The sequence below is a fragment of the Leptinotarsa decemlineata genome, unplaced genomic scaffold (genome assembly GCF_025532065.1).
Source record: "Leptinotarsa decemlineata unplaced genomic scaffold, Ldec_3_MD MMD2_tig00026314_RagTag_RagTag, whole genome shotgun sequence".
Classification (NCBI taxonomy): domain Eukaryota; kingdom Metazoa; phylum Arthropoda; class Insecta; order Coleoptera; family Chrysomelidae; genus Leptinotarsa; species Leptinotarsa decemlineata.
Window position 1 is genome coordinate 18,341,626 of NW_027412684.1, and position 15,175 is coordinate 18,356,800.

A 15,175-nucleotide genomic window follows, 5' to 3' on the forward strand; every position below is an offset into this window, starting at 1 on the left:
TCCTACACAAATAATGAGGTTGTTGGTCGATGACACTGATATGTATGCTTATATTGATACAAAATGCACTGTTATATTTTCCTAAGATTGTTCACTTGCAATGAACGCGGATGACTGTCGAAAAAACTCATTCGAATATTTCGTTGAAATATTCAGTTGACAGTATGCGAGTAATTTACTTGTTTTATATTATCCCAATAAAATTGTTAGTGATTTTTCCAATAGGAACTACTTCAAAGTTTATTCTCACTCATTTCAACATATTTTAACAGAAACAAATTAACTCAGTACACCAACCAATTCTTCGAAGCATTATATTGTTCCATATTCTATTTTGAGCCTACTCTTGATCAGACCACAGCAATATTTTTACATACTTTCATTTTACAATCTTTGGATGTTTGTGAATAATGATTTTATTTATTGACTCATTTCTGAGTTGATAGCCTCAAACACAATTGTGAATGTCTCAACTTTAGCGATTTATAACACCCTCTTGAATTTCGATCCGTAATACAAACTAGTCTGTAATCAATTATATTTTTAATGAATGCATCCATTTCCATGATATTTTCATATATCTTTTCTGGCAGGGCCAAGTTGAAAAACTTTCCTCTTTTCTCAAATGCACAGTAATTAGTTGCAAAATAGATGATAGCTTACATAGATACTTAAAATATTGGATCACGATAAAGTGTTACTTGAATAAATATTGCATTGTAAATTGTACCTCATATTTTGTTCAGTATATGGCACAAGTAACGTCTGTACTTGAACTCCATAATTATTGACATCAAGGACCTAAGTAGTTGTCGAAATTGAAATAATTGAATTAGAAAAACCGAATTTGAAGTAGTGAAAAAATTTATATATTTTGATAGAAAAACTTATTATTCATAAATTATTCTTACCTTAAATAAATCTGCTTAAGTGCTACGCTTCCATTAACACAGGATACGGGAAATTTCAAAAATGGCATAAGTTCCGACCAAGAGTTTTTTGAATTTACCTGAAAAGAAACAATATGAGCGTCATTTTTCATAAAAAAGTCGAACGAAAAATACAATTACATATTACTAACATGCGTATGCTCCAAACAAAAAGAATATAGAAGTTAAAACAAAATACTCAGTCTACAATTATGTTGGTCTGTTTTATCCATTCAGAAAAATATTTCGAAATTGAAAAAGTTATATGTTTTTCATTGGTAAAAAATGTCTAATATAACTAACGTACATTTTTCAATCAACTTTCGTAATAATCTATACAAAACTGTTGTAATTGGAAGAAGTGTTTCCTGGAAAGCGAAGTTAGCGATTTTCTCAATGAGAGCTCTATATGTAGAAAAAATAAAATAAAAAATCAATGATATATTTATAATACTAAGAATAACAGATGAGTTAGTTTGAAAGAAATGAATATCAAAGATGGGAGACAACTAAACAGTGAGTATAAAATTCAAAAATTAATACCTAATTTTGAAGAAAAAGGAATTATTGTAACCTGAAATAAAAATGAATTCGTTGAACAATAAATGAAATTTCAAGTATGTATACAATAAAATAAATGAAATAGTCATAAAATAATGAAGCTGAATAATGAACAATGATTAATGAATAATGAATGAATAATAATCAATGAATATTTCAAACCAAGTTACTTCACGACGTTTGGATTGTTAGTATCCACAATCGTCCTTACATGACAGCCTTTTCCCACTTGGTTAGAGGTCGTTGTTCAATATAGTATACGCAATTTCTTCCCATTTAATTTTAAACCAATTTTATTTCACGTAGATGATTTCTCCTCATTTGATGTTCTTCTTGTGATCGTCAATACGGGCTTTCAACGCTCTCATGGTTTTACAGGTAACACTCTAGTTTTGGCCGCCGTCTGCATTTGGTGGCTTGCTTTTTGTCAGACTACTACAAATTTGAAGCAGGCTCTAATGTTGTACTTGGATCGAATTCTCATTAACCTCTTTCTCTGACGCAAGGCTCTTCATTCTTTCGGGGATCGGGGATATTTTTGAATTCCATACTCATTGTATATTTATTTTTCTATAATTTTTGATATCAATTTCTTTCAAACTAATCAATCAAAATATTCGATCCCTGATTTTTTAATATTATTATCAACTAGCTGACCCACTAAACTTCACATCGCCATAAAATTAATAAATGGTGTGTAAAGTTATAGTCGACTCATAATAACTGTATTATATTGTGTTTGTGAAGTATGGAGTCGGGCCATACTAACACGGCCAGTCATTTTTATACTTGGCAGTATATTTGTGTCAGAAAAACAGTACATTGATACAAGACACAACTGAAAATATATTTTATAGATGCGTACTACATACATGAGAATTTACACTGTTTACAGACATTTATTGATTATTAGAGTTCATTATTTGTAGAATATGAATTATTGATAAAGCCCTTGCGACATTGGAGGTGTTGATGGTTTTGTTGAGGGCGGTTTATTGATGTTGAGTTCAAGGATTCTGGCGATTACCATAAACACATCAACGGCGATGTGTTCGGAGAATATTTTGAACAAATATTAGATCTCATTTCACATAACTCTGTGATTGTGATGGATACTGCAATGTACCAAATAATGCCAATGTATCAAAAATACTAACTAATGCATGGAGTAATGCGGATATCATTGAGAGGCTTCGATCATATGGTTGAAAAAAACTATTATTCATACTATGTTCAAATAAAGCTCGTTTTACGGTGCAGATAGCACATAATCGAAATATTATTATTCTGCCTCTGCACCCTTATCATTACGAACTTAATCCCATTGAAATCGTTTGGGCTAAAGTGAAATTGTGTCGTTGCAAAAAGAAACACGACATTTAGAGCAATAAATATCAAAATACTCTTGAAGGAGTCCTTGAGAAATGTCGATTCTGAAAAATGGCGAAAATGTATTGAACATTTTATAAAAGAAGAGGATAGCATGTGGAAATTGGACCATTTAGTTGAGGAAATTGTAGAACCTTCAATCATAATATTCGACGAAGATTCATCTGATGGCAACAAACATTTTTTGCTTATATTACCTAATATCTTCTTAAATAAACCTGGCAGCTCCACCTACCCGTCAATACACATACATTCCTCATTTACAAAAAGCTAAATTATATTTATGAAAGATCAAATCACAGAATAATTCGAGGACACGAAACCGTCACACTTTTATTATTCCAAAACACTCGACAGCCTGCTTTTCTCGTAGTTTTCTTTAAAACTTTATCAAACAATATAATGCTCTGTCCAGAGAATTCAGACACTACTCGATATATAATTTCAAGAAAAAGTTGAAAACATATCTGAAGTCTTCTGGATGGTTTTCCCTTTTCTCACCTTTGTGTATGTTTTGCTATATTTTACCTGATTTAAGCTAAATAGATTTTTAATATTTACTTTGGAATTTATAATTTATATATAATATAATTTTATAAGATTCATGAACTACTCACTTACCAATGTATACTAGGTAATTATTTTTATATTTCTATATAAAATATGTTATCCCCAGGTTAAGTTGTAAAACAGCCTCGGCTGTTTCATTGATTTTTGTATTTGCTTCTTCTTTATAAACAATATATGTCAATGAATGAAGCCCATTTATTATTATTATATACCTATTTCTTATGTAAATATTTTAAAGTAAAACATTGAAACAAAATTAATTATAGGTATACAAATGAAAAAACAATTATTAGTTTCAATAAGTATTTCATTGAATGCCAAAACGCATACCACTACAGGTAACAAAATGACCCGAAAGCTCATAAAATCTTTATAAACCCGCCTATACCTGCTGTGGCAAATCATAACGAATTCACAAAATTTCCTTTGAGCACTGTATTAGCGTTTTGCATTAATAGTGACCATTTAAGTGTTTTTACTATCATAAAACAGGATATATATATATATATATATATATATATATATATATATATATATATATATATATATATATATATATATATATACAGTGGACGTCCAAGCCTGTAACTTTTTTTTGTACGATTTGTAGATGCGTAAACGTGTATTCGAAGGATCATCGTTAATTAAAAAAGTTTATAAAAGATGTGAATATTCCATTATATTCGGATAATCGAACCAATTCTATTGAACCCCCGAACTGTCAACTATCCCTTGAAAGTGCAAAATGAAAAAACTTCAAGTCCGAAATAGTAACAACCCCTTGAATAATCTATGTGCCGCCCCTGAACGTTCCTGCAAGCAACCCTTTCGAAACAACCACCCGAGCAAACACCTGCGAAAGCGTAACATCGACAAAAATCCTCCACACTGGCAGGCCACAAGTTATCACTTTCCGCCGCCGCCGCCACTTATGCCAGTTTGTCAAGTCATCGATAAAGGCGGCGCGGTGGCATGCGAGACACGAGAAAACCAGAATAGAGTACAGATGTACATGCTGCACGACAGTGTTGCCAGAGCTATCGATATATTGTCAGATTTGGTGATTTTCACGAACATTTGGAATCTCTATTCATTTTCGCGAAATAACATAAATATCTGGCTTTTACGAAATTCGAATCTTGCTTGTCACTTTATCAAGTTTTTATTCCTATTCCAGGGTTAGTATATATGAGGGGTTACGAATAGAGCCAAATTTGAACTGATGAGTGTAATTCTAAAAACAAATCAACTCACCTCAATAAGATCAGTGCTAACTAACTCATCTCAGATGGTTTTTTATTGAAAAAAATTATGACTTTTTTTTCACCGTGATTTTTATGTATGAAATATTAAACCACTGGCACCTGAATAACTTTCAGACGTTCGCAGTTTTTAATAAAGGTGAATAATAGTTATAAAACGCGTGAAAAGATGATATTCACATTACCAGTACAACATATCGAAGCACAATGAATTCCTTATATTTGAAAGGTTTTAAAAAAATTATCAAATACCATCAAAATAATTACTATTATTATTACATTCGAATAGATACAAAATACAAATTAAGCTCCGTTTTCTAGAACGAATAGATTTCTCAGATATGGTAAATAAAATTATATTTACATTAAGTATTACAATGAGAAACATTACGATACACTTGAATCTTAGCAAAATTTAAGAATTTGACCGCAGGTACCCCCCTGACAATTTATTTTTGGCAACACTGCTGCACGAGCAAGCGCCCATCGTTCACATCACAACAACGCCTTTGTGTTTTCAATTATCACTGGTGTCGAAATTGTTGAATTGAAACCACAAAAAATTGAACAAAAAATATTTTCTTATAAAAAATTTACCTGAGACCAGGTTATTGACAAAATTCACCGATCAAACAACTCTTTTTGATAATAATTGTCACGCAAAAAATCGTCGAATTATATATACTACTGTCCAGAATTATCGGTGTTGATAATATGAAAGATAGCAATGCAGTGTGGTCATAAAAAAACTCCCTGTTAACATTTCAACGGGACAATAGGTATATAAAACTCGGATAAAGTTTGAATAAAAAATCCACTGATTCATTTTTTGAAATCAGCAATTTGATATTGTTTTCAAAAAATCTGTAAACGATAAATATAATTTTGATATGGACATATTTTTTCACTAGTTGCTCCGAATGGAAGAGAGATTAAAAATGACCTCTGATAATGTTTGTAGCCGATAGCAATGAAAAGATATTCTGTAATTTATGTTCGTGACAAAAGAATATAATAATTCAGAGCGTTTATTCTCGAAAAAAGAACATAATATGTACATACTGATGGTAATTTTCAAAATGCAGTTTAAAATGCAAATTCCACATGGTATACAGTGTGTCCAAGATAAGGATCCTAAGCATGGGAATCTCAGTACCTGTTGGAGATACAGCTTAGGTTAAATTAGGAAAAAGTTGTGTTCTTTAAAGCTTATTTGCATGCCGTTTAGAAACTTGAAGAATTTTCATGGCCTGCTGAGATATTTGGGAAAAACGAGAATTTGACAATATCAATTTTATTTTTTTCTGACTTTATTTGAAAAGATATCAAAAAACGAATAACACTTTTTCATTGGCACTTTTAAGGTACTACACGATGGTATTTTTAGATCCGACGTTTCGTTTTCAAGAAACCATCATCAACTTTATTTTTTTATATGACCCGAAACAAAAGTACACCCTGTATCTGATTCCATTTTTTATTACGAATTCAACGATGTATCACATGCCATTGTGTTACAAAAATTAAAATTTATACAAAAAAAAAAAAATACGTGTAATTACTGCAAAGCGCGAAATCTGATATGCGAAACTTCGAAGATTTCTGATTCTGTGAGTAATGTTTTGTCAGCATCTGGAAGAGGGTGGTAGTTTTGCTTAAATCAGTGTCTCAGGTGGTGATATAATTTGTCATTTTGAGTAACCATAGAAGAGTCGTGGATTTAGAATCCGAAAGATGAAATTAAACAAACATTGAATTATGTGTTACTTTGGGCAAGTGCCTAGAATAACTCATACGCCTCCCCGAATAATATTCAAGTAATAGACTTTATAGCTTTTCTACATTTGTTACGATGTTGGCAAGATTAGTAGAATTAGAAAAAATGATAAGTTGAAACGATATTAGATGAAGATCTACATCGTTCGATAAAAATTTGTGAATTCAGTTAACGGTTCGAGAAATCGGGAGAAAGTCGATGCCCCAACACAAAGTTACCGAATGAATGAATCGGTCGGTCGGTGTTGGTAAATTGGTAATCACAGTATCACATGCAACGACCTTGGGAAACAGCGGTGCCAGTTCACCGTAGCGATACGACATCGTTGCACAATTTGAGACTAGAGAATGCTTATCGCTTTGCGAAAATCCGTCGAAAATATTTTTACCTTTAAACTGCTTTGAAGCATTCGCCTTGAAAATAGGATGAAATATCTGTCAGTTGTTCTCAATATTTGCACAAAATTGTTTTTATTCATTTCATTACAGTACTCAATAATTGCAAAATAAGTAGGTATTTAGAATCCTACTTCAATTACATTAAAAGGGATGTTTTTTATACTTTCTAATTGAATATTGTTGTTGGGTGGTACACATAGACAACACATTGTATAAAACAAAGTTGCTTTTCGCTGTCTGTCCGCTGCGCTGTAGGCATAGACCATTAAAACTACGCAATGGATTCCGATATGCACAATATTTCATTACAAGTGACGATCCGATCCAAAAAAAAATCAAAGTCGGTCAGCTAACTTAATAGGAATGAAATAAATAATTACTGGAGTTTTTTTTCCAACACCAAATCGTTATTTTTAACACCTCGACACGTGTTTCGATCACCAAGTGATCATCTTCAAAGAGGAAGATTAAAACTAGAAACTGATGCGAGCTAACCCTATTTATCTATAGATAAGGCAAAATTGTAAAATTAATTTAGGTTGGTATATCTTTATGGTTGGTACGCCTGGATGGTTTACCTGTATGGGTTACCTTTATAGCATAAATAGGGTTAGCTCACATCAGTTTCTAGTTTTAATCTTCCTCTTTGAAGATGATCACTTGCTGATCGAAACACGTGTCGAGGTGTTAAAAATAACGATTTAGTGTTGGGAAAAAACTCCAGTAATATTCATTACTACACCAAAGGTTCCAAACAGTGCATCATTAGGAATGAAATACATTATGTTATACTCGCCAAGTTTGTTACTATCGATCTTTTAGACATGAATTATTGATGATTTGGTTTTACTATCAGTCTGATATATAGAGTTGAATACTTGACGACGAAAATAATTCTGCCAGAAAGTTTTCCGAAATTACATAAAAAGCTACTGGTCTATCGTTGGACACAAATGATCGGTCGCCAGATTTCCACTCCATTCCTACAGATAACTTTCAGTAAAAACAGTCAAATTGAAGATATGGGAAAGTGATACTATCAACAAAATGACAATGAAACTTGGCATAATATATACTTCAGAAGTAAGTCCATTTAAAAAATCGTATTATTCGTGAAAACATGAATTTTTTCAGATTTGAAAATCCGTTATGAATGAAAGAGAGAGAGAGCTGTTCAAAGTTCTTAGTGCTGGCTGGTATGTTTGCAAAAGTTCACCGACACCGATTTAAATCGTCAAGCTGCGCAACGTGTTCCACAGAAACTCGCTCGCTCACTCTTACATTTATTTCAGTTGGTATTCGGTTTTTTCTGCAATGACGAGTGAACAGATGCATTATTCTGATGCAAGATCCATGAATTGTTTTTCCACAATACCGGACGTTTTCTTCGTATTGCTTCTCGCAAGCTGCGTAGAACTTCTTGATAATACCTACTCCTTATTGATCGTACGACCATGTGGCAAGAACTCCTGATGCACTAAGTCACGGCAATCGAAGAAAACAGTGAGCAGAACCTTCACATTTGATCGAAATTGGTGTGCTTTTTCGGTCTTGGCCCTCCTGGGCCTTCATTTTGATGATTTGATGCAACCTATATGCCTCTCACCAAGAAACTAAATATGCTAAACTGCTGAAATATGTCCTGTTCCAAGAAATATGTAAACTGTTGGACATTCGAAAGACCAGAACCACAGCCTTACATCCACAGTCCGATGGAATGGTGGAACGAATGAATAGGACTATAAACCGCCACTTGTCCAAGGTAGTCTCTGACCATCAAAGAGACTGGGACCAATACCTCCACCTGTTCCTGCTGGCTTATCGTTCGGTAGTGCACGAGTCAACCGGCCAAACCCCTGCCAGTATTATAATGGGACGAGAGCTGCGGCTTCCTTGCGACCTAAAATTTGGGATGCCTCCAGAACAAGACACTGCGGGGGAAGACTACGTCAGCAAGCTTCGGCAGAGAATGGACGACATTCATGAACGAGTCCGTCTGAACATCCGGAGTGCCAGCGATAGGATGAAGGAGGCCTATGACATCAAGGCGAATGCTGGAGGAGTCGAAATCGGCGACCTAGTTTGGCTGTACAATCCTAAGCGCCGCCGTGGTTTATAACCGAAGTTGCGGAACTCGTGGGAAGGTCCGTACAAAATCATGAAAAAGATTAATCCGAATCCATAAGCCACCTCGAGGAAAGCCTAGGGTCGTCCATTTTAATAGACTGGCTCCTTATGCTGGAAATCACGACCAAGTTCGCGCCCTCAGACCACCAGAGGATGAAATGACGTTCCGGCAATTCATGTCCTTATACTCGAACGGACAGAAGGTCGTACATGGGGTAACTCGAGAAGAGCCACGAGACCTCTTCAAGGTTCCAGTTGATTACGCCTTAGCGCACTGCGTGGCAGAGGATCTCCAAATGTCCAAGGGCATCGCTGTGGTATTCAACAAGAAATTCGGTCAGCTACAAACATTACGAGAACAGAATCCAGAAGTCGGAGGAGTGCTACAGTTGAAGAAGGGTCAGAAAAACATCTTCTACTTGGTGACCAAAAAGCATTCTCGAGACAAACCGTCCTATGAAGATGTCTGGAGGAGTCTTACTAGACTGAAGGAGACGATGCTCGACCAGAATCTCGTGGAGTTGGCGATCCCGAAATTAGCCTCTGGGCTCGACAGGCTGGACTGGAGAATTGTGAGAAGAATGTTGGAAACGATCTTCAGATCCAGCGGCATCCAGATTTTGGTGTGTGGTAACCATCTTCCACGACCGATCATAAAGACTGTGGAGTGTTACTTCCATCGAACTTCACAGTGCAAATATGGAGAGTTCTGCAGGTATCGACACACGGCAAGGATGACATTTCGGGGTGAAACGTCTTTAAGGAGGGGGCAATGTAATGAATCTGAAGCCGGCCCTGACCGGGGTCCCTGTCAGCCAACGCATGACGCATACCGCGAAAACTCCGGATGGGTCCCGAAATCCGCAGAGGGATCCGGAACGTTCGTTGACGATATAAAAACGTCGCTATTCGTCCCGAAGAGCAGTCTGTACCAAGAAAGCGAATCGAGCGGTTAACAAACGGTGAAGATAAATTAAGCGTTAGTTACTGAGTGGTGTAAATAAATTAGTTGTGATAGTGAAGTATTGTTACAATAAATTTGTTTAAGACAGTTAATTCTTTGATTCGTTACAATATGCTAAACAGCTGAAATATATGAACATATATGTTCGAGACGAGTGTACCAACATAGAGAAGTAAAAAAATCGCTAATCGAATGTACATAGACCGCGAAATTTATACATTCACCTCATTTTTTGAACAGACCTCGTACAATTAATATTGTCAAAACGATTCTATTGGAAATATTTCCAAAAATTACACATCTTGCAAACACTTTTTTACGAGACGATTTTACTTTCGTGAAACCTTACTTTCGTCTAATCGGTTTCGAGTCCTGAGAAATGAATTCACATGACAAAGGTAGATAGATGGAAGATTTTTCTTTGATACTTTCAGGAGAAAAAACCCTTTTCGTATCTGAGAGCTGTAACTTCCGGCTCTACACAATCTTATACCAACTCACGGTCCTATCTCATAGACTACCGAAGGGAATCCCGATTACAGGGTGGGATAAACATTCTCCGCGCTCCGCCTGTCTCTCGCCATGGAGTAGGTCATGGTCTGTTTTTATCCGTTCGTTCCGGAGTTCCAATCGTGACCCCCCCCTCTCCCCCTGCGTCCGCGTAGAAGCCAATGCGACGACCGACAACACAACGAAGGTGATGATGGGCGATGGGAAGAAAAAGCGAAACGGCGCGTGCCGCCGGAACGAGGAAATCGGCGACGACGACGACGACAAGATTCGGTGTCATCTAGAAGAGGTAATGAGCGTGTGATTGCTGGCGCCGCAAAAAGGAGGGAGGCGCTAATCTCGGACGCGTCAGGTCTTTTGATGTTTAGGCCTCTATCAAAGTTGCGGCGATTTAAATGCACCGGTGGGCGTTCACGAGCAGTGGCGGACTCTGTTTGAGTGACTGGTTTCAGAAAATGGGACTTTACTCACCGCGGACGGAAGAGACCCCTCTCTGTTAACCTTTGAACTAGAGATGATATCAAGGTATAAATAGACGGTAGGGCAAAATTCACGCGAACAACTATTACTATTTGACCTGAAATACAATGGCGTTGCTTCACTCGTTGCCGAAAAAATGCTACACTTTTTTTTTCAAATGGAAATAAGGGCTTGTAATAACTCGTTTGATGGGTATTTTCAGTATGGTTGAGGCCCGTTTATTTCTGAAAATCGAATCAGCAGTTACTGAGTAATCAGCAGTTCAATATCAGTTTCAGGAATTCACAAAACAAACGACAAATGACACAATTTTCAGGTACTTTTAGGTAGGAAAAGAGATGTTCGCAATGAAATTATTCCAGGAACATTTTCTAGTGCAAGAAATAAATTTATAAACTGACTTCAATATTATCATAAGTGAGAGGTAAACACTTCAACATTTATTGAAATAAACGGCTGATCCGATTTCCGAAAGATTTTGGATTGAAAATTACCTCCAACTGAAACACTTAGGTATTGAAAGACCGTCTTTCCATTGAAAAAAACTTGGTGGAACCCTCTTGACGAATGGTTATGCAACACTATCCTCTTTCTTATCAAAAATACCAAAAATGATAGATATCTTTTAAAGTTAATTTTGTTTAGCCTAGATATCTTCTCATTTCAGAAGTTAAGAGAAAGGAAAGACTATTTATGTATGTTTATCCTGAGAACTAGTAAAAACGTTATTGGTAGGTCACCGATGACTGTACACAGTGAAAGAAACGCGTTCAAATCGTTATCTATGAGAGAAATGACCTTTTTATTAGTTGTGAAAGAGTTCATTTTAATTTTTCATTTTCTTAAAATAAATTCAAACATGGGAAAAAAAGGTTTTGACTTTCTACTCAATACAAAGATGTGTAGTTCATTCAATGAAGTAACATTCGAATACAAACTGGAAGAAAAACCCCCCTCTTAACAACTATTTTCATATAACATAGAAATGCTTGTAAGAAAAATCCTTTCGTATCATCTACTTTTGTTTGAACATTGAATTATTGAAAAAAAAATTCTATTCAATTTACTCCAAACATTCGTTATGGAATTAATTCAGATATCATAAAGAATATTTGGAGTACAAACTGAATAAAAAAGTGTATAATTCAACGTTCAATTAAAAGTAGTTGGTGTAATTCATTGTTTATATGAATGTAGCTGTTTCGAGATGACCTTTTCTTCCAGAAAATGTTTGAAACTTACTTCTTTGCATGATCTACAGACTTTCTTTGAAATATTCCCACATTTCTTTTGTATAAAGATGGAGAAGTAGAAAACCAAAACCTTTCTTTCCCAAAAATTGATATATCCCAAAATTATACCTGAAACCTGAAAAAAAATTTCAATTTGAATATAAATATGTTGTATAACAACCGCTCGAAACTTAAAAAAAAGTAATCATTTGGTATTGAAGAATGGATATGTTTAATAAAATATGCCTAACTGCTTTTGACCATTTACAGAAAAGAAGTTATTACTTATTTTATTCATATGTCTTCCGTAGTGAGAAGGAAAAATAATATGACCTCGAAATTAACTGAGATCTATCAATATGTATATTTGTTTCTCATATATAGATACTTTGAAATTAAAATATATTTATTAATAATGAAGACAAACTAGCAAGAAATCAAGGAATAGTCTATACATTGATTTAAATAACATTTCATACTTTTGAAATGTTCGATCATGATGCAAATACTAAGCATTCAAATATGAGACGGTTTAGGTGTTGTATGTTTTTTTATAAAACCATTTTCATTCGTTTCAAATATGTACCTATCAAAGAGATAGGATGATATCCTGGAGAAAAGATGAAATTGAATACCTAAACTCTCAAATATTATGTTCAACAACAGAGTAGCTTCATTAAAAAATAGAATAAGTTCTCGAGTAGCATTAAAATTACTACAATAATAGAAAAAATTATTTCTTGTATCAAGTTTCACAAAAAAGTGGTCACTAGTGTAATCTCTTTTGATGAGGAGACCTTTAACAGATATGAACAGTTTTTCAATGGCAGTTTTGGATTTGCAACTTTTTCTTGCACAAGTAGCTAGGTATAAAAGATGATGAGATTTTTTGCTCACTTTGTGAAACATATTTATTCATCAAAGTGTTCGTATACTTGAAAAAACGCAAAAAGATTAAAAATATTGAAAAAGAAATTCATAATCGAATATTTCAATCATCTACTTTGAGGATGTCTCCTATTTAATTTATTTTCATTATAATATGAAACTAATATTCTATAATAGTAGCTACTTAATTCTCAGAAATGTTATTGCAATCAATCAAAAACGTTTTCAAATTGTGATTCTATATATTTCATCATCTGATAAAATATATAGAATCACAACCTGGCAACAATGTTTTCTTTTTAATGCAATACCAGGGTACAACCGCCGGTGATACTCCCCTGACTAGTACCGGAGCTATCTGTTTATGCTCACTAGAAAGTGAAGTGAGAGTTGGCCGAAGTATCTGAACCTGCTCACGCGTGAGAATCTCCCGCTCATGAGATCGCAATAAAATTACTTTTTTGTCACAATAAGAAAATAAATGGGAACCGCTCGAGAGGCCGACAAAATGTTTATTTCATCGTCATTCAGATCACGTTACACATTAACAAGAGCACAACCATAAAAACTAAATTGTGTAAATATTATATTTCAAAGCTGCTGTTGCTGAAACCGGTGTACAGCCAACAATTTCGTCAAGGACATCGACTCTGGCTCTGTTCACGACGACTACTCTGTGTGGGTAATAGTAATAGTAACAGACGGTGGTCGATTTATCACAAAAGAATACTCACCCTAATCCATCCTCCTTGCGAAGTGACGAGAGTATAAAGGAGATACAAGTCAACCTCCTTACCACCGAGAGTAGGGGGCCGCTTAAATGGCGTCCTGCAATGACGCAAAAAATCGTTAATAACGGTTCGCTTTTTTTTCGGGGCACCACTTCTTACTTACCCTCTGATCTCGTGGAAGTGCTGCAGGTCTCGAAGGAAACCCTCGCGTTCCTTAGAGTACGTGGCCTGGTCCTTGCCGAGAATCTTGGCCATCGTAGCTCGAATTGAGTGTTTACGGCCCCGCACGTGTCATATCGGAATCGGGGCGACCCCGAGACGTTAGTGTAACGGTCCTCCCGACGCCCGATTAGTTAACCTCCCGCAATTGGGGATGCTGAAGCTCGCAGTCGTTAGCCAGGCCAGGCAGTAGACGACTCCCTGCGCTACCACGACGTTGCACTGCTGACCGTAATTATGCGCAGAGACATCACCTTCGCGGCCGCCTCACGCTACGCTATGATTCCGCTTCAAAGTTACTACGTTTGTGGGCAAAATGCACCGCCCTGCATCGTTTCCGATTGATTTTTTCTCGACGAAACGGCTCTTTGCGACCGACACTTATAACCCATGATGCCCGACAAAACTTCACAACATGGCTGCCGGTTCCCCGTTATTGTCAAGGCGGTAATAAAACACTTTATTCAACGCGTTCCCAACACTCTACGGGCTATAACTATCTTTCGAACTGTCCTGGAGCGACCGCTGCTATTCCTCGAGAGTATTCACATTTTTCCACGGAGAATTTCACTCGATAATCAAATCATAAAAATCTCTAGTTATATTTTTGACAACATAAAATATAGGTTCAAATGACAATTAATAAAACTTCAGGGGCGACATCTCTACGAATCTACGGGAATCAGCGCCAATAAGTCGCTGAACTCAACGGCCATAACATAAAACATGTACTCATTCACTGCGCATACGCGTTCAACTACTTCATTCACAGGGTTGCCAAAATATGATGAAATACCTATTGTGAGGATTTTCCATATCGTTAGAGTTATGTGAGGTTTCAAAATACCTGAGGATTCCTTTAATTTGAAAATTATTCACGGATAACAATGCATTATGAGTTGATATTGAGTCAGAGAGAGTGAAAATTTAAAAATAATTTTTAGTTTCATATGCAGATTACTATCTTTCAATTTCACTACAGGTAGACTTCAATACATTCATGAATTATTGTTTGCGTTTTTTATTTTTTAAATATGTGTATTTATGATCGAACAAGAAAACAAGTTTCTAGTTAGAGTTTGTTCAAAAGCAGCAATTGCATCATCAGTTATTTTTTTAGATCACAATAAGTAGGTAA

The 15,175-nt window shown here is 35.5% G+C and overlaps 1 protein-coding gene across 8 annotated transcripts in view; it reads right to left on the reverse strand.

The window, feature by feature from the left end:
* The window catches only part of Bap170 (Brahma associated protein 170kD), a 37,172-nt gene extending 22,487 nt beyond the window's left edge, over positions 1-14,685 (reverse strand). For all 8 annotated transcript variants that reach the window (XM_074181603.1, XM_074181602.1, XM_074181601.1 and 5 more), the window contains exons 1-3: positions 13,982-14,685; positions 13,822-13,915; positions 912-1,009 (exon numbers count right to left, since the gene is read on the reverse strand). In XM_074181603.1, coding sequence (XP_074037704.1) covers positions 912-1,009; positions 13,822-13,915; positions 13,982-14,073 — 284 coding nt within the window. In that variant the 5' untranslated portion in view covers positions 14,074-14,685. The remainder of the gene's footprint in view (positions 1-911; positions 1,010-13,821; positions 13,916-13,981) is intronic.
* Between the last annotated feature and the right edge of the window lie 490 nt (positions 14,686-15,175).